General features: G+C 40.4%; 1 protein-coding gene across 1 annotated transcript in view; it reads left to right on the forward strand.

Moving 5' to 3' along the window:
* The window catches only part of COL4A4 (collagen type IV alpha 4 chain), a 140,384-nt gene that overhangs the window by 94,882 nt on the left and 27,118 nt on the right, over nucleotides 1-18,384 (forward strand). The window contains exons 35-41 of the mRNA XM_074400162.1: nucleotides 1,426-1,500; nucleotides 5,413-5,520; nucleotides 6,468-6,575; nucleotides 13,782-13,853; nucleotides 14,981-15,109; nucleotides 15,202-15,312; nucleotides 16,853-17,008. Of these exons, the coding sequence (XP_074256263.1) occupies nucleotides 1,426-1,500; nucleotides 5,413-5,520; nucleotides 6,468-6,575; nucleotides 13,782-13,853; nucleotides 14,981-15,109; nucleotides 15,202-15,312; nucleotides 16,853-17,008 (759 nt within the window). The remainder of the gene's footprint in view (nucleotides 1-1,425; nucleotides 1,501-5,412; nucleotides 5,521-6,467; nucleotides 6,576-13,781; nucleotides 13,854-14,980; nucleotides 15,110-15,201; nucleotides 15,313-16,852; nucleotides 17,009-18,384) is intronic.

Here is an 18,384-nt window from a genome sequence, read left to right on the forward strand (position 1 = left end):
GGTTTTATATTTGATTTTTATAGTTTATAACTTCAAGATGCAGAAATCACTTCTTTTCTGCTAAACTATACATTTATTGTAATCTCTTTACCTTTCTTTCGCAGTAAAAGCTTACCTCTTCTCACTTCCTTCATGCTTGTATTGGGCCATGCTTACAAGAAATTGAAATGCACTCAAGGCACCTGGAGTCAAAGATGTCTCATGGATCCCACAGATAGGAGACAGTTCTGCCAAGGCTAAAGCGACTTAGCCCTTAGGCAACCCATGGCTTCTCACCTTTCCCCATGGTCTAATTTTTACTTATCTGTCTACCAACTGGCTTCATCTCTCTCTATGCAGTATCTTTTCTGGATTTTCTGGATATGTTGGGGTGTACTCCAACATGTTCTACATCAGGGCAACTCATGATAATCCTTTCTGTCCCAATAGCCAAAGACTTCAAACTCTCACTTTCTTCTTCTATCTTCTCAAGGAGAGACTTGGTTGACCTGGAATGGGTCAGAGTCCCACCCCTCAAGCAATTGGCCATGACTATGAGTAGGGTCAGATAGGAGAAAGGCTTCTCACTTTCTTCTTCCATCTTCTCAAGGAGAGACTTGGTTGACCTGGAATGGGTCAGAGTCCCACCCCTCAAGCAATTGGCCACGACTATGAGTAGGGTCAGATAGGAGAAGGGCTTCCACAAGGTGCTGGTGGGACCACTTTAGAAATGGGTATAAATGCGCAGTTACTGTAAGATACACCTAATTTCGCTCTCTAATTCTCTTGAAACCCCATTGATTTTCTTGCTTTTCCTCGCACTCCGTTTTGAGTCCTCCACTTCAAACTGGCTCCCAACCATAATGTAGATCCTTATGTCTGGAAGCATTATGGGGCTGTGTCCAGTAGCTTCGTGGGACTGTGGGAGTCATGGCCTACAGTGGCTTCTGAATGTGCTGTCTCTTGTCATCCATGCAGTATGCCTTTGTGATTTTCTTTTTGCAAGGGCACTGAGTTGAACTGCCTTATAAGAGAGCTTGAAATATGATTGCAGCAGCCAGAACAGTGATGATTTTGGTCACTCTTTTGACTAAGGGTATAGTCACTCAATGCTGAACAATTTCTTAAATAAAAACCTAAATTTGAAAATTTTTTCAGGACTTAAAAACTCAAAGTTATTAAGACCTGGAGATCCTTATACTTGTGATGAACTCTAAAACTGTGTGTGTGTGTGTGTGTGTGTGTGTGTGTGTGTGTGTGTGATTTACATTGCATCTTGCATCTATATTTATATTTGTTCTTGTTTAGGAAAAAAGTATTCAGAAATACTCTCCTAAAATATCTGAAGATAGGCTTTGCAGACAAATACCGTAAAAGTTATTGTCACTTGTATGAGACCAAATTAAATTGTCTGAAATAATGTCACATGTGTTTTATCCCTTTCAGGAAATACAGGTGACCCTGCCAGTCACTTTGGTCCACCTGGTCCAAAGGGTGAGCTGGGCAGCCCTGGATGTCCAGGTATAGCTGCATATTTTTCTTACTAAAACAAAAAGAAATAGTTTAGTTTGAGAAACGGAACAATTACTTGTAGCTGGCAATAATTGTATCAATATTTCTTCCCCCTTTGGGCAATAAGGTACAGATAAAACAAATTACGTACAAACACTTCTATAGCATTTCTGGCCTAGAAGAACACCAGGATTATGCACTAGGGATTCTTGATCATTTTTCCATCATGGCTCATGTGACCGACAATGTTGACACAACAATAAACTCCCCAGGTGTGCCCATATTTTGGCAAACTCAAAAATGAATATTGCAAACAATTAAAATCTAGACTGCTTTGCAATCTCCTTCATTTAAAATGATGCGTTTGCAATAACCACTCACACTGACTACAGCTGCAGGTTGTCATTCCATCTCTTTCCTTCTACAGAGGAAAGCACGTGCCCGTGTAAGTGAGGTGCGCCATTGTTGAGCTATCACTGAACCTATTTTAATTTACTAAAAATCACACCAAATCAAGCAAACATAAACCTCATCACCAACAAGAAATCTAAGTCATTTAAAACAACATTTTGTTTCTCAATAACAATTAACATGGAATTCTTCAGAATGGATTGTGATGCACCATTGAGTTCTTGTGACAGTTGAGGCCACCACTGGCTACATTGGATGATTCACAGCAGAAGGCGGGTGCCAGTGCTATGCGCAGTTCTATGCTTTACAGGGAAAGGGAAATCACTGGAGTGCAAGCCAATAGAACAGGACCCCCAGAGGGGAAAGCAGCCTTAGGACAGAATGCTGTGTTGGTTTGCACTCCTTTATGTTTATGTTTCAGAAAAAGTTGGGGATATTAATTGATACTCCCTTTCTGGGCCCTATAGAAATGCATCAATATTCAAAATATGCATATCCCTTGACTTAGGAATTCTACTCCTAGGAATTTATCTGGAGTCAATAGTCAGACAAGTATACAAAGATGGATGCCCAGGAATATCCATTGTTTGGACGGAACAAATGTCCTTCCACAGATGCCTGCTTAAATAAGTTATGCCCCAGGAGATTCAGCCAACAGTGGTCAGGTTAGAAACCAGGTTTGTGTTTAGATGGGTCCCTTGTAAATTAAAACACCTAGTGTTAGTAATTTTGTGCATTATCTTAAAATTCTCTCTGGCAATAGTCATGTTTCATTTCATATAGCTGAAAGAATATTAGACATTTTCTGAGCAAAACTATTATGAGAAATGTGATTTTCTTTGTTTTTATACCATAAGATCACTAAAATGGAAGTCTAACATAAACAAGTTAGTACAGTGGCAAAAGGTACCTTTCTCATCTTCTTCCCACTCTTTCCTATGGGTTTTTTACCTCTGACATGGACAGATATATTTAGACAGTATAATTTTTAAATTTTTGAGATGGAGTCTTACCCTGTTGCCCAGACTGGAATGCAGTGGCACAATCTTGTTCACTGCAACCTCCATCTTCTGGGTTCAAGCAATTCTCCTACATTACCATCCCAAGTAGCTGGGACTACAGGTGTGTGCCACCATACTCAGCTAATTTTTATATTTTGGTAGAGACAGAGTTTTGCCGTGTTGGCCAGGCTGGTCTCAAACTCCTGGCCTCAAGTGATCTGCCTGCTTCGGTCTCCCAAAGTGCTGGGATTATAGGTGTGAGCCGCCTTGCCCAGCCAAGGTAGCATAATATGTTAACTGCACTGTGTAACTGAAGTGTACATTTGATGAGGAAAATAGTTTTGAGGTCAAGATTATGGGAGTCCATGACAAATATCAAAACAAGAAGCCTCAGAAGGGAAAAATCAATGGCTCAAAGTCAACCTCCAATATTACTTCGTCTGTGGTCTTGGGTAAGCTGAGTATCTTTTCTGAGTGTAGTTCCCTCACCTATAAACAGGCCTTATGCATATTGAAGGATTATCCTGAGGAGCAAAGGAAATAAATTGAAACTGAAAATGACTATACAAATGTAAAGTGCAATGATCCTCCTCATCATCATCAATCAGCAAATCATGAAGATAATAAGATTTTATAAGGTCAGAGTAGTCCAAAATGGGGGCCTGTGATGTTACCTAGTACTTTAAGTTAAAAATCATAAACTCGAGTGATTTCACACTTAGGCTGACTCTTTCAGAAAATTTGCCTTGGCTGAATTGGCCTGGTCTCCTGTGGTTACCACCATTTAAATTGGCCCCTTTCCCATATGCCATGGCCTCAGCTTAGAAATGTTAAATTATATTACATGTTGTTCACCAGCATGGAGTATACTTAATATACTATTTCCGTTGACTGGAGAAAGCTGCACTGAATTTGAATGAGCATTGCGAGAAGGCATGGATCTGCAGCTGGTCTTGGGATGACATGTGATTGTACTGGCTTCAGTCCTACCCACTCTACACTCTATTTAGAGAGAAAATACAGTGCAAATTAACTCAGAAGTTCTGTTCTTAACACAACCCTACAAAATTCAGGAGACACTTTTTTAAAAAGTACTTCAGTGTTATCACTTGTAGAGGAGAATTCTGCCTTACCTTTACTGTAGGAATGCTTTCAGGATAAATAAGATAACACATAGTGAGACTAACAGATATTAAATTTGATTAGTGAACAGGTGTAGACTAACAAAACTTGTTTCCTGTGTGTTATAATAAGTGATGACTACAGCGCCCCCACCATGGTTTGTAAATACAGAGACATATTTTATTTGCAAATTCAACCAGTGATTTTCAGCACACACTACTGGTTTATTCTATAAACATGCATTAAACTCATACATTGTAAATAAGCACATGGAGAAATAGCCATCCTCTTTAGCAATCAAAGAAATGTAATTTCATGTGTCTGAAATATCATTTTATCCTTAATAAATTAGCAGGAAAAGAAGCCAACTAAAATGTCCCCAGTAAGAACACGGCATGCTCTTGGAGCTGTGCATAGGTTCCATATGGTGGTTGGAGTCCGTGCAGCACTTACTCCAAACTACTGACAACCTGTACCAAGAACCAAATGTTGAATGGTCTGTTCTGGAAAACTAGAGAAGAACTGAGTTGTGCTCTGCAGCAAGTCACTGTCATGAGAAAAGGACTGTTTTAAATATGTAAAAATTGAAGGGACCTATCCATGAAATATTGTGGGTGGTTCTGGGACAGAATGTGGTGTGTACAAACCAGCTGTGAAGGGCATTAAGGGGAGAACTGGGAGAATTCAAGTATGGGATGAGCATTAGATGGTATTAATTGCTATTAATTTTCTTGGCTGTGAAAATGTTATTTTGGCAATGTAGAAAAATGTTCTTGGTTTTCAGACATCTTACCTCCTGAATTATTTAGGGATGGAATTACACTACGATATAATATACTTTAAAATACTTCACCATTTAAAATTCATTTGAAAATACCAAAATATCATGCTGTTTATCCAGAAATTCTACTCTTAGGAATTTTTTAAGGAAATAATTTAATAGCAGAAAAAAAAATGACGAGAGGTGTACAAAGAGCATTATGAATAACAGACAAGCACTAGAGATAACTTATATGGTCAATAGTAGAAGAAAATTTGATTAGTTAATTTATTTAAGATTGACTTAAAAAGCTATCGGCCATTCACTTAAAAATGATAATTAGGGAAACTATCATAAACTTGGAAAATTACTTATGATACAACACTAATTTTAAAAAAATCTGCGTTTATTATCTGTACGTGTATATACATATGGAGAATCGTGTTAAGGTGTGGGTTTATGGGCATTTTGTTATCAGTTTTTCCTTAATGTTATTTTCATTTCCAATAGAAACTATTTAAAAATTAAAAAGTCAGGATAGAAAACAAGAGGGTGGGCTGAAGTTGGCGATTTTATAAATTCATTGTCTCAAACAGCAACTCAGATATTTGATCTTTCCTTCTTTAGGGCATTTTGGAGCACCCGGAGAACCCGGCTTGCCTGGCATTCAAGGGCCCAGAGGATCACCTGGAAGGCCAGGACCACCTGGCTCCTCTGGATCACCAGGGTGCCCAGGTACCTTGAAAGGAAATCTGGAGACTTCCTGAGCGCTCTTGTGTCTCAGAGTGTTTCAGAAACAGCCAGTCTTTAACTAGACCTAAATTCAGATATGGCCCTACTCTTTCCCAGACCGATGACTTTGGTTAGGTCACTCAAACTCAGCTATGCCTCACCTATAAGGTAGTGGGTTTCACTGAGTGACTTGGAGTAGACTAAGACAGCACCTGTAAAGTGCCTAGCATGGCCCCAGACACAAAGCAGTGGTCTGACAGATAGCAACTCCTTTCGTTTTAATTTTTATTTTTTTAGAACGAGAGGGTCTCACTCTATTAACCAGGCTGGAGTATGGTGGGACAATTGTAGCTCACTGTAGCCTAGAACTCCTGGCTTCAAGGAGATTGTCTCAGCCTCCCAAAGAGCCAGGATTACAGGCATGAGCTACTGTGTCTGGCCAAGATTACAGCTCCTTTCTAGCCCTTTGCATTTCCCCTGCCATTGAGGATGCTGGATTTTTTTTTCTTCTTTAGACCTAAGGCAGATGTCACACTTACAGCACAGTATTTTAATGGATACCTTTTCTGCCAAGTCAGAAAAAAAAAAGGAAAAGTTTAAAACTATAATTGGCAACTTCATTCATTCATTTGGAACTGTATTTCCTCCTCCCTAATTTAAATGTATTTTAAATTATATATCTTAACTCTGTGAGTATTATCTGTACATGTATGTACATATGAACAATTGTGTTAAGGTGTTGGGATTATGGGCATTTTGTTTTCAAAATTATGGGCATTTTGTTTATATTAAAATCTTTACTCCATAGAGTTAAGATTGTATAGGAAAAAAAGTAATGAGATGATGTTCACGGTTATCCATATATTAAGAACATAGATGACTTTCCCAGTGAATGTAATGCATTTATTATCTGGATCTGGGCGTCTGCCAAACTTCTCTGTCATCCTCAGGTGATCAGGGGATTCCTGGACTGAGGGGACAGCCGGGAGAAATGGGAGACCCTGGGCTAAGAGGCCTCCAGGGGGATCCAGGGATACCAGGTCCTCCGGGAATAAAAGGTAAGTCAAAAGGGAGCCCATCTTATCAGAAGGATACAGGTCAATGAGGGCAAATTGAAGGTGTCTTTTCCTGTACCAGTGAGTGACCCTGCTCTTGATCATGCCACTCTTTTCCGTAGGTGCCATTAGCATCTTCCCTACTCTTCCTTAGCCAGGGCTATAGGTGGTGCCCATCCAGCCAGCTGACGTGCCTTCTACCAGGGAGATGGTGGTGCTACCTTCTTCTCTTCCCTCCCTCCCTTCCTTGCTCCCTTCCTCCCTTCCTGTCTCTCTCTTCTCCTCTCCCTTCCCTCCCCTTCCCTTTCCCCTTCCCTTCCCTTTTTCCTTCCCTTTCCTTTCCTTTTTTTTTTTTTTTTTCTTAGATGGTGTCTTGCTCTGTCACCCAGGCTGGAGTACAGTGGCACGATCTCAGCTCACTGCAACCTCCATCTCCCTGGTTCAAATGATTCTCCTGCCTCAGCCTCCTGAGTAGCTGGGATTACAGGCACCCCCACCACACTTGGCTAATTTTTGTATTTTTTAGTGGAGAGAGGGTTTCACCATGTCTCAAACATGGCTAGGCTGTTCTCAAACTCCTGATCTCAAATGATTCACCTCTCTTGGCCTCTCAAAGTGCTAGGATGTGAGCAACCAGCTGCTGCCATCTTATTTCTGAAGGAATTTAGCCAATGAATACATGAATATGTGATTCATGTATTCTCTTCACATATGGCTAAGCTCTTACTATGTCCTAGATTCTGTGCTAGATGCTAGGTGAACAGTTTTGAAGAAAATAGACCTGCTTCCTGCCCTCATGGAGCTCACAGTATGGCAGGAGAGAAAGACGTTAATAATATATGTGGAAATGAATATATGTTTACTGATCATGATAAGAGGAAGAAAGAGAAAGTAATAAGGTGCTACCGAGATAGAGTAATTAGTGTTCATCATCTTTGTTCGATCAAGAATAATTTTTTCTGGGTTGAATTTCTTGATCTGTAAAGGCAATACTGGACTAGTTATAAAAATCTGGTTATAATATAACATAAAATAAGATAATATAAAATGCATGTCATTAACCAATCTTTATTCCCTCCCATTCATCCATTGTATTCATCCCTCTTCAGTCCATTTCATCCACTTCAGAAAAAGTACTTTTTTGGCTGGGTGTGGTGGCTCACACCTATAATCCCAGCATTTTGGGAAGCTGATGTGGGCAGATCACTTGAGGTCAGTAGTTCGAGACCAGCCTGGCCAACATGGTGAAACCCCATCTTTACTAAAAATACATAAATTAGCCATGTAGTTGTGCATGCCTGTAATCCCAACTACTTGGGAGTCTGAGGCAGGAGAATCACTTGGACCCAGGAGGTGGAGGTTGCAGTGAGCCAACATTGTGCCAGTGCACTCCAGCCTGGGCAAGAGAGCGAAACTCCATCTCAAAAGAAAAGAAAAGAAAATATACATTTTTCTATGGGTATTTTTGGGCATACCTTTACCATAACACTTATGTTGTATCACATTTGTTTGGAGGTTTTTCTCCTCAAATAGAGTATGATTTTTTAAATAAGCAAGGACCTTTCATATATCCTTGGGACCCAGTCAAAACCCAGTAAGTATATTGGTTGGTGGCATGAATGAATGGACAAACAGGAGAATGAATAACTGAGCTGGTAGCCATGAGGTTGCAATCCTTACCTGAACCAACAGCTGATGGTTCCAGCTTACTTGGTAGTGTCCTCTAACCAAGTTTCCTCTATTCCTTCATCTTTCCCTTCTCCTTCCACCTGCCTTCACTCATTGACTCATACATATACGACATCTTGGTAAAATAAAAAGTACCTCCTTTCAGAAGGTACTGAGTTGGAAAACCCTTCTTTTGGGATTATTCCTTTTATTGTTTGGAACATTCAAATATGATTTTCCCACATTTTGCCTTATTTACACATCAGATAGCTTTGAAAAAATTCCAATTTTCCAGAAGTTGTCGTGTGGTAGGTGTTACGTGGTGTGATTTCGTGGGGAGAAGCCATTTATTTTGAAGAGTTGCTCTGCTAGAACAGGCCATATGGATTTTGAGTCCTGCTTGTGTTCAATAAGATTTAAACTTTAACTTAAACATATGCTAAAAATGGCTTGATTGCAGCTCCCATTGAATTTCTTCACAAAATTAGAAAAATTACTTTAAATTTCATATGGAACCAAAAAAGAGCCCTTATAGTAAAGACAATCCTAAGCAAAAAGAACAAAGCTGAAGGCATCATGCTACCTGACTTCAAACTATACTACAAGGCTGCAGTAACCAAAACAGCATGGTACTGATACCAAAACATATATATAGGCAACACAACTGAACAGAAGACTCAGAAGGTATGCCACACATCTACAACCATCTGATCAAAATAAACAATGGGGAAAGGATTCCCTTTTTAATAAATGGTGCCAGGAAAACTGGCGAGCCATATGTAGAAAACTGAAACTGGGCCCCTTTCTTACACCTTATACACAAATTAACTCAAGATGGGTTAAAGACTTAAATGTAAGACCTAAAACCATACCCCCCCCAAAAAAATGTAAGACCTAAAACCATACCCCCTAGAGGCTCAGATGCTGAGAAAATGTCTTCTGGAGGCCACACACTTACTCTGCCCATTTCACACAGCTTGGTGAGCATCACAACGATGGTGGAATTGTGTTCCCAGAGCATCTGCCAGAAGTCTTTGGTGGTCTCTGCCAAGGGCCCCTGGGTAGCGATGTACACTTTCTGTTGTCTGAATTACAGAGAATGAAAAGAATGTGTTAAAGTATTTAGAGAACATGGAAAAGCTCACACCTGATACACAAATATCAACCTCATAATAAAAAATGAAAACATATTATTAATGCAACTGCAGTAAATTTCCACGAAGATTACATAATCAAATGAGAGCATTTCATACATTTTGGGGACTCTGCAAAATAAACTGCTTGTTAATATTAAAAAAAAACATTTAGGACAAAGGCATGGGCAAAGATTTCATGACTAAAACACCAGAAGCAATGGCAACAAAAGCCAAAATTGACAAATGGGATCTAATTAAACTAAAGAGCTTCTGCATAGCAAAAGAAACCATCATCATAGTGAACAGGTAACCTACAGGATGGGAGAAAATTTTTGCAATCTGTCCATCTGACAAAGGGCTAATATCCAGAATCTACAAGAAACTTAAATAAATTTGCAAGAAAAAGAACAACCCCATCAAAAAGTGGGCAAAGAATATGAACAGATATTTCTCAAAAGAAGGCATTTATGTGCCAACAAACATATGAAAAAAAAAGCTCATCATCACTGGTCATTAGAGAAATGCAAATCAAAACCACAATGAGATAGGAATGCTTTTACACTGTTAGTGGGAGTATAAATTAGTTCAACCATTGTGGAAGACAGTGTGGCGATTCTTCAAAGATCTAGAACCAGAAATACCATTTGACCCAGCAATCCCATTACTGGGTATATACCCAAAGGATTATACATCATTCTACTATAAAGACACATGTACACATATGTATATTGCATCACCGTTCACAGTAGCAAAGACTTGGAACCAACCAAAAAGCCCATCAATGACAGATGGAATAAAGAAATTGTGGCACATATACACCATGGAATACTATGCAGCCATAAAAAGGATGAATTTATGTCCTTTGCAGGGAGATGGATGAAGGTGGAAACCATCATGCTCAGCAAACTAACACGGGAACAGAAAACCAAACACTGCATGTTCTCACTCATAATTGGGTGTTGAACAGTGAGAACACATGGACACAAGGAGGGGAACATCACACACTGGAGTCTGTTGGGGGGTGGGGGCTAGGAGAGGGATAGCATTAGGAGAAATACCTAATGTAGACGATGGGTTGATGGGTACAGAAAACCACCATGGCCCATATATACCTATGTAACAAACCTGCACGTTCTGCACATGTATCCCAGAACTTAAAATATAATAATAATAAGGGCTTGATTTCTAGACTTAAAATTTTAAGTACATATGCACTCTAAAAGGAAAATACCCAATTCCTACCTGGAAAGTAATATAAGATTGAAATAATGGAAACCTAAAGAAAACTATCTGTAGCATGACAAGAGCTGGAAATAATGTGGATTGGATATTTTGGTTGGTAGCAAGTAAAATGTTTCATAAGAAAAAAGAATCGGCAAATGGCTTTCCTCAGAAAAGACATGTCATGCCTTTTAGAGCTAGGAAAATTATGGCAATGTTCTCCCCCCTTGTTTTACTAGATGACTCCCCTCCTGCCCTGCCCCCATGGCATTTACCTCACTGGATATAATTGCCTGTTTCTTCTGTCAAGTCAGGAAATGCTTCTTTCTTGTTCTGCCTTGTCTTGACAGCACCTGCCAGGAGGTACATTTGGGGCAGACTCCCTGTGCATTAGGGAATTATATCTTACACCCTTAGTAGGCACTCACGAACTTGCTGTTATAAAAAAAATTTAAATCTTATTTCAGAATCTTTGTTGATAAGAATCTTCCAGGTTTTTCAACCATCACTTATAGTCACAAAGGTCTTTCTACCCTTCAGCTTTAAAGTTAAGATGACCAGCTGTCCTGTTTTGCCAGGGCCTAAGTGGGTATTTCAGGGTGTAGAAATTTTAGTGCTGAAACCAGGAAAAAGTCCTAGGCAAACAGGAACACACTGCACACCCTATTAAAAGTTTGAACCCATATAAAGGCTCCTGGGGTGGGGATAGAGAAATGTTTTCAGGCTTTAGAACAAAATATAGCCTGAAAGTGGGAATCTAGTCATAAAGAGCCTGCTGGTTAACAAAGATGGGAGCTGCAATTCTGGCTGGATTGGAGATTAGATTCACTGACTAGAGAAAGAGCACCCGCCTGAAAGTGCAGTGTGCTGCAGCCTTAAATGATGGTTGTTTAGCAGGAGGACGACCAGAGAGGTGAATAAAAATTCCTCATTACCCAGAAATGTGCTTTGTTAGCCTAATTGCCTCTCATCTGCACTGTATATATTTCATGCATGAACAACTTTCTGATTTAGAGATGGGATTGATAAAAAGCTTTCAGTAAAAAGGAAAAATTACCCTTACAACCCTACTCAGATGTAGCTGCATTCAGTTTAGAACGATAACATTGGGTCAGATAAGGGTCGGCCAGTTCAACAATGGTGAGAGGCTGGGACCGTGACAACCCAGGATCTGGATGTGTTGATGTGACAATGGAGAGCTGGCAGAAAATAGCAGGGACATTCCACCCCAGCCAAGTCCCCAAGCCATCAATCTTGGTGACTAAAGCTGGAGATCAAAATATGTGGAAACAGTGAAGTGGTCCCCTGAAAATTTATCATCATTTCAGATAGATTGCAATAAATATCCAGATTTGGCAGATGGAGAGGGTCTGTGTGTTCTTTTGGTGCAAACTTGAAATGCTGGCTCATAAAATAGGAAAGAAGATGGGAGAATAAGCCAGAACTGTAAAAAGTGTTTAGGTATAAGATATTTAGGGAAAATAAAAATTCATTCCTTTTTTTTTTTTTTTTTTTTTTTTGGTGCAAGAGAGTACGGCTCATTTGAACCAACCTACAGTTTAGATGTTAAAGAAAGGAATAATGACTGTTTCAAGTACTGATTTTAAATAGAATGGAACCAACTAACTGTGCCATCTTCTAATAAGAATGCATAGAGGACTTGCGTAAAATGAGTAGCTAACAAATAGCACTTGAATTATTTATATGCAAACGGATACCTCTAACTTCTATAAATTCTATTTGTCCTATAAATCTATTAAAGAAGATATGACATACAAATAGAAATTGTAGCCTGCTCCTTTTTATATCTTTCTCCCTCATCCACCTTGTTCTGTATTTTCTCATTCACTCATTGACTCACTCAACATACATTTATTGAACACTACAAGGTATTCAATATTGAGCACATCCATGCTAAGTATGGGGATAGAAAGAGTAATAGGAGCTAGTCTTGAACTTTGATTTATCCCTGAGCAGGGGAGACAGTCACCCAAAGACATGTTTGTTGCACAGTGTGGAATGCACATCAAGCATCAGGGGAGTCCTATATTATTGGGGTGGGTGAGGGGCACCTTCTGTGTTCAACCATATAAGCTGATGGTATTTTTATCCCAAGTTTGAGAGATGTGACCCTAAACTAAGCAAACAGGCTGGCTGTGCACCGAGAGGCTCACCGGGTGGAAGATCTACCGATGAGAAAGGAGGTTTCCCAGGCTTGGCCAGAAGCTGGGGAGAAGGGTCAGTGCTCATACCCATTAGTGGGACAGGCCTTGTGAGAAGGCACCCAGCAGAGGGCTCAGTGCGCAGAAGATGCTTGATAAATATTCCTTCCCTGCTTTCTTCCCTCCCCCTCCCCCTCCAACTTTACCAAGGGCCGTTAAGAGGTGTCATTTGAAAAGGCTCTCATTCACACAAGTTCAGCACATTGACGAAAAGACAGACTTTCCACTGGAAGCGTTTAGTGACAGTTTCAGTCAAACCAGGCTGGCGGACGGCTCTTTAGAGAACTAAACAGAAGGTTCTGAGAGAAGGCACAGGCATCAGTGAGGTAGTGTCTTTTTGCAGAGATGGGACTTTTCAGTGATCATCGCAAAATCAACTTAGCTTCTGCACAAAGACATCAGAATGGTTCTGAAAGAAGTGTCTGCAAAGCAATAGCTGCAGCCGTACTCGCCACGCAGGCCTGAGCATCGCAGGGCAAGCTTTCACCAGCACGCCACAGCTCCACGTGTCCTCTGTCTGAATGCATTTCTCCATGACTAGATCCTGACGAAACCAGAGCCTGCAGCCCCTGGGAGGGTGCAGTGACCCCAAGTCTGGGAGGTGGGAGGCCTGGATTTGCTCCCATCCAATCTTTTTCCCTATCTATTTAGGGGGATTTTATTTTCATAAAAGCAAAGATCACTTACTACGCCAAGGTTCGGTAATTCTAGACCGTATCTGGTCATGATAGGATCAGAAACGAACAGCAGTAGTTTAAAACCAAAGAAATGTTTACGTTAAGCTGTCTTGGCAGAAAATCTTTATCGGATGAATGTGTCAGATAGTTCTGGGCCTGGGTTTCCACCCTGATGATGAAGTCCAGACTCTGAGGGCCGTCTGCTGGGCAGTGCCTGTGGTCGTAGCTAGATTGAGTACCGGTGGCTGGCCACTTCTTTAGATCACAGGCCTGTGTGTGTTTCAGGTCCCTCCGGATCACCTGGCCTCAACGGCTTGCATGGATTGAAGGGTCAGAAAGGAACCAAAGGTGCTTCAGGTAAGCCCCTCATCATTCGTAACGCACTGGATTTCAATCAACGGTTCATGAGAGAAAGTGGTACCCTTCCCTGGTGTTTCTGAACTTCATGAGATTTGCAGGCAAAACTACAAAAACTGGCTTAGGTTAGAGACATACGATTGGAACTATTTTTACTGCCGAAAATGGCATTCGAAAATGACATCTGAGAAAACCCTATTTAAGAAGGAATGTCGACATTGCTTGGAATTTTCTGTCTACTAAAAGTACTCTGAACAATTGCTTTAATGGAGCCAGATTTCAAAATGTTATCCTAACAAGTAAACAGTTGGGGATTTTAGAATTTTTGTATTGTTTTAAGTATAGTAATGCCATGTTTGACCACGTGGGTCGAATTAGTACTTATAGCATTCTTTTATGGCCACAGCTAAAACAAATTACCTCTACAATTTGCTGTTATTTTTATACCATAAAATGGTTAATCTTTAGCAAGTGCATTTTACCTTGTTCTATTAATATAATGCATATTTCTTGTGTTACTTTCTCAGAAAAACCACTTATGATCAAAGTAGCTGGGACCTAATGTGCAAATTTGAATGACCCTGGGGGACAGAAATTATGCTGTTAGGTTTTAATATATTGTTGGAGAGAGGTGAAATCTATAGATTGGAAGATTCTGTGATATAGTTACGTAAGATTCATTTAGTAACTGCTCCAAATAGTCAGATTAAATATGTGTGCCTTCCAAGAAAACACTAATGTCCTTCCTTCCCAGTGTGAAATTCCACAATAGTTCTAATTATGCCAGTTTCTACCTCAAATTTCAAGCAACTTATTCTTAATTACTTATTGTATCTCATTTGTTTTTACTCTATCCATTGTAGAGGTGGGAATGCTGGTATTGTCTCTAAGTTGTTGTTGTTTAAATCTGGAAAACAAATATGAAAGAAATAAAACGTATGGCTGACCAGTGTGATGGTTCCTGAGAGAGAAATGGTACAGTCATTTGGACCACCATTGCAACCAGTGGTTGGTGTCTGAAGAATCAGTCACTTGTCTGCTGCTATTGGGAAGTGATTCCTTTCCAGGCACTATAACTGGGACGAGCAAAGAGAAGATATATTATTAATTGTGTTTTCCCCATTAAGGTTTGCGTGATGTGGGCCCACCTGGTCCAGTGGGAATACCTGGGCTAAAAGGGGTGAGAGGAGACCCTGGGAGCCCTGGAATCTCTCCTCCAGGTCCTTGTGGAGAAAAAGGTCCTCCAGGGCCCCCGGGTAAGCTGCAGCATGCTTTGCCCTTCTTTCAATAACTAAACCACAACCTTCCAAATGCAATGAGGCTAACATGTGAACATGTCTCTTCTTAGGGAGATCAGGGCCACCTGGTCCTGCAGGTGCTACAGGAAGACCTCCTAAGGATGTTCCTAACCCGGGCCCACCTGGAGATCAGGGACCTCCTGGTCCTGATGGCTCAAGAGGTACAGAGATTCATGACAAAGGATGGCGGTGCTTCCTCAGTTAGATGCTGCCAGCTCTGGAGGAATGTGGGACCAGAGAGCGGCAGAATAGAAGCACTGAAGCAGGCTCCCCGTTAGTTTGGCAGGTGGACAAGTGGTACACAGTTGGGGTGGGGCTGTGGGTAGTGGTGGCTCTCAGGACCATATCCAGGACCAGGACTTGGCCCTCTCATGCTTCTGTTTCAGCTCTGTTAGGCCCTTGCCTCTTCAGGGTAGAGACTGACAAGCATGTCCTATCACCAGCTTGGTGCTGACCAAAAGTCTTCAGAAGCGGGTAGCAAGTGGGAATTGCTCCCTCCTTGTTGGTCTCTAGCAACTGTCACATAAAACACTGTGACATAAACACTGTCACATAAACTGTGACATAAACCATGTTGCATAAGCCAGTAGCCCAGAGTGAGAGGACACAGGCCTGTTGCACACCAGAAAGTCTCTTCATGTGCTGCTGACCATACATATTTTTTCTTTCATCACTTCACAAGGACAAACTTTGGCAAGGAAAGGTGTTGGAAGTCATTGCTAAGCTGGCCAAATAGGTTAGACTAGAGATGGGTTGGGAGTTGGGAGAAGAATGTGGCCCTGTGTGATCTCTTGCTAAATGCAGACAATTGCATTCATTCAAGCTCTTAGAACTCTTTTATAAAGACACATGCCCATCATATTTGAATCTTTAGGATTTTAGAGATTGCACACTAAAACAAATAAAGCTCTCAAAAGTGTGCTAAGAAGTATAGAAGCTAAGCAGGAATATAATTGGGGTCAATTTATTCCTATTTGCTGAAACTTGTTTTCCATTAAGATTACAAATTTAATTGAGTGAACATTTCTTTCCCACTAGACGTATTTCCTCAAATGTCTATCTGTCCATCAATATATCCATCCATTGATCCATCCACCCACACACCCACCCATCTATCCATTCATTTATCTGTTTTGTACTCTATTCATCTATCCATTCATTCATCCATGCATTCATCTATCTTATCTATCCATCCAACTGTCTGTCTACCTATGCATCAAACCATCCATCCATCCATCCATCCATCCATTCATCCATCCACCCATCCCTCTATCCATTCATCTGCCTGTTTGGTACTCTATTCATCTATCCATTCATTCATCCATCTATCTATCCCATCTATCCATCCAACCATCTATCCATCTATCCATCCATCCATCTTATTAGAGCAGTAAGATGGCAATATAAACAAAACCCCAAAATGATATTTTCAACAGGAATGACTCTGAAGGGAAGGAAGGTTTTGCTTGGGTTTACTTTGTCTAACAGTTGCCAACCTATCATCTACACCATTTCTCAACTTGGTGTTGTGATCCATTCTGTTTTATTTCTGATGATATCATTGACTTTCTTATTCTCCTAATTCTCTTTATTCCTAGCTTGCAAATCATTAAATTGTTTTTCTTAAGAAGCTGTCAAGCAGCCAGTATACACATTTGTCTTTAAATAAAAGAAGTTTTTTTTCTCTCTCTCTTTGGTCAGGAGCACCTGGGCCTCCAGGCCCCCCTGGGAGTGTTGCCCTTCTAAGAGGGGAGCCAGGTGACTGCGGCTTACCAGGGCCACCAGGTCCCCCCGGCCCACCAGGCCCTCCAGGATACAAAGGCTTTCCAGGATGTGATGGAAAAGATGGCCAGAAAGGTGTGAATGTCGTTCCCTTCAGTCATGTGTGAACACCTTGGTTATCTTGCTCTTGAGGGCCTGGGGTCCTGCACCATCATTCCTATTTCCTATGCACAATGACTACTTTCCAAAATGACCTTATTTCCCCAAAGAATCCTGAAGTTTGGGTGAAACTTCAGGATTGGACAAGTAAAAGGACAAGTTTGGACAAGTAAAAGGAAGAAACACACGTTCATCTTTAGCCGCTAATAATACTCTTGATAATCTTCCAGGTTAGGACTGAACAGTAGAAATGTAATGCCAGCCACATGTGCAATTTAAAAATGTAGTAGTCACATTTTAACAAGTAAAAACAAGTGATGACAACTTTCATACTTTATTTAACATAATATATTTAAATATTTTACGTATTTAAATATTAAATATGTATTTAATCATTTTAACATATGATTAATATACATTTATCAGTGAGATAATTCAGCTGATTGTGCAAACTTAGTTCCTCTTGCAAATAAGCCACGCCTTCCTCCTGCCTTTGAAATCCCATGTGTGTTCTACACTGACAGCATAGCTAAGGTTGGACTGGCCACATTTCAAGTGCTAACTAGTTGTGTGTGGTTAGTAGCTTCTGTACTGGACAGCTCAGTTTTAGACTGCTGACTTTGCTTTTTCATACTCATGCAAAGATCCCCAGTCACCGAATTTCCCCACTAAGGGCCAAATTTCCCCACTATTTAAGGTTAAAATATGTATTTTAATTAATTGTTATCCACCGCTGATATTTGGAACATCAGTTTTTGGTGGCCAGAATTTCAGAGAATTCTTAGGTTCGAAGAAGTTTTTTTTTGTTGAAAAAAGATGACTAATGAGTATCCATTTTAACTCCTCTGTTTCATAAATAAGGAAGCTGGATATCAGAAAAGCAACAGTTGAAATTTGGAAAAGGAACCCAATAACTAGCATCTGGCCTGATTTCTGAACCAATTGTGAAATAAGGCAAAAGATTAGGTCGTAGATCAAACTCACTGTGAGGCTGCCATGACCACAGTGCAAAAGGCATCTGTGAAACTGTGCAGTGCACACCCTGTAAAACAGTATGGAGCAAGCCTGTTCATCTATATTAGCAATTATGTCAATTTTAGAGAATGTGGCTCATATCTACAGGTAAGTGGGCTTCCAATTATTAAACTTCAGAACTGGACTGACATGTTAACACTCTAGTCACTAAGGGGATGGAAGAAGGGGCTGGCTAACACTCTTCCTCCTTGTCTGCTCTAGGGAATAAATCTCTACCTGGACATAAAATGCAGGACTGAGGAAATAGCATGCCATATAAATACCAGTGATCTATGCAAGAATACACAGGGAGTTAGAAATATTGGTAGAATCACTAA

This window comes from Saimiri boliviensis, chromosome 5, assembly GCF_048565385.1.
Source record: "Saimiri boliviensis isolate mSaiBol1 chromosome 5, mSaiBol1.pri, whole genome shotgun sequence".
NCBI lineage: Eukaryota > Metazoa > Chordata > Mammalia > Primates > Cebidae > Saimiri > Saimiri boliviensis.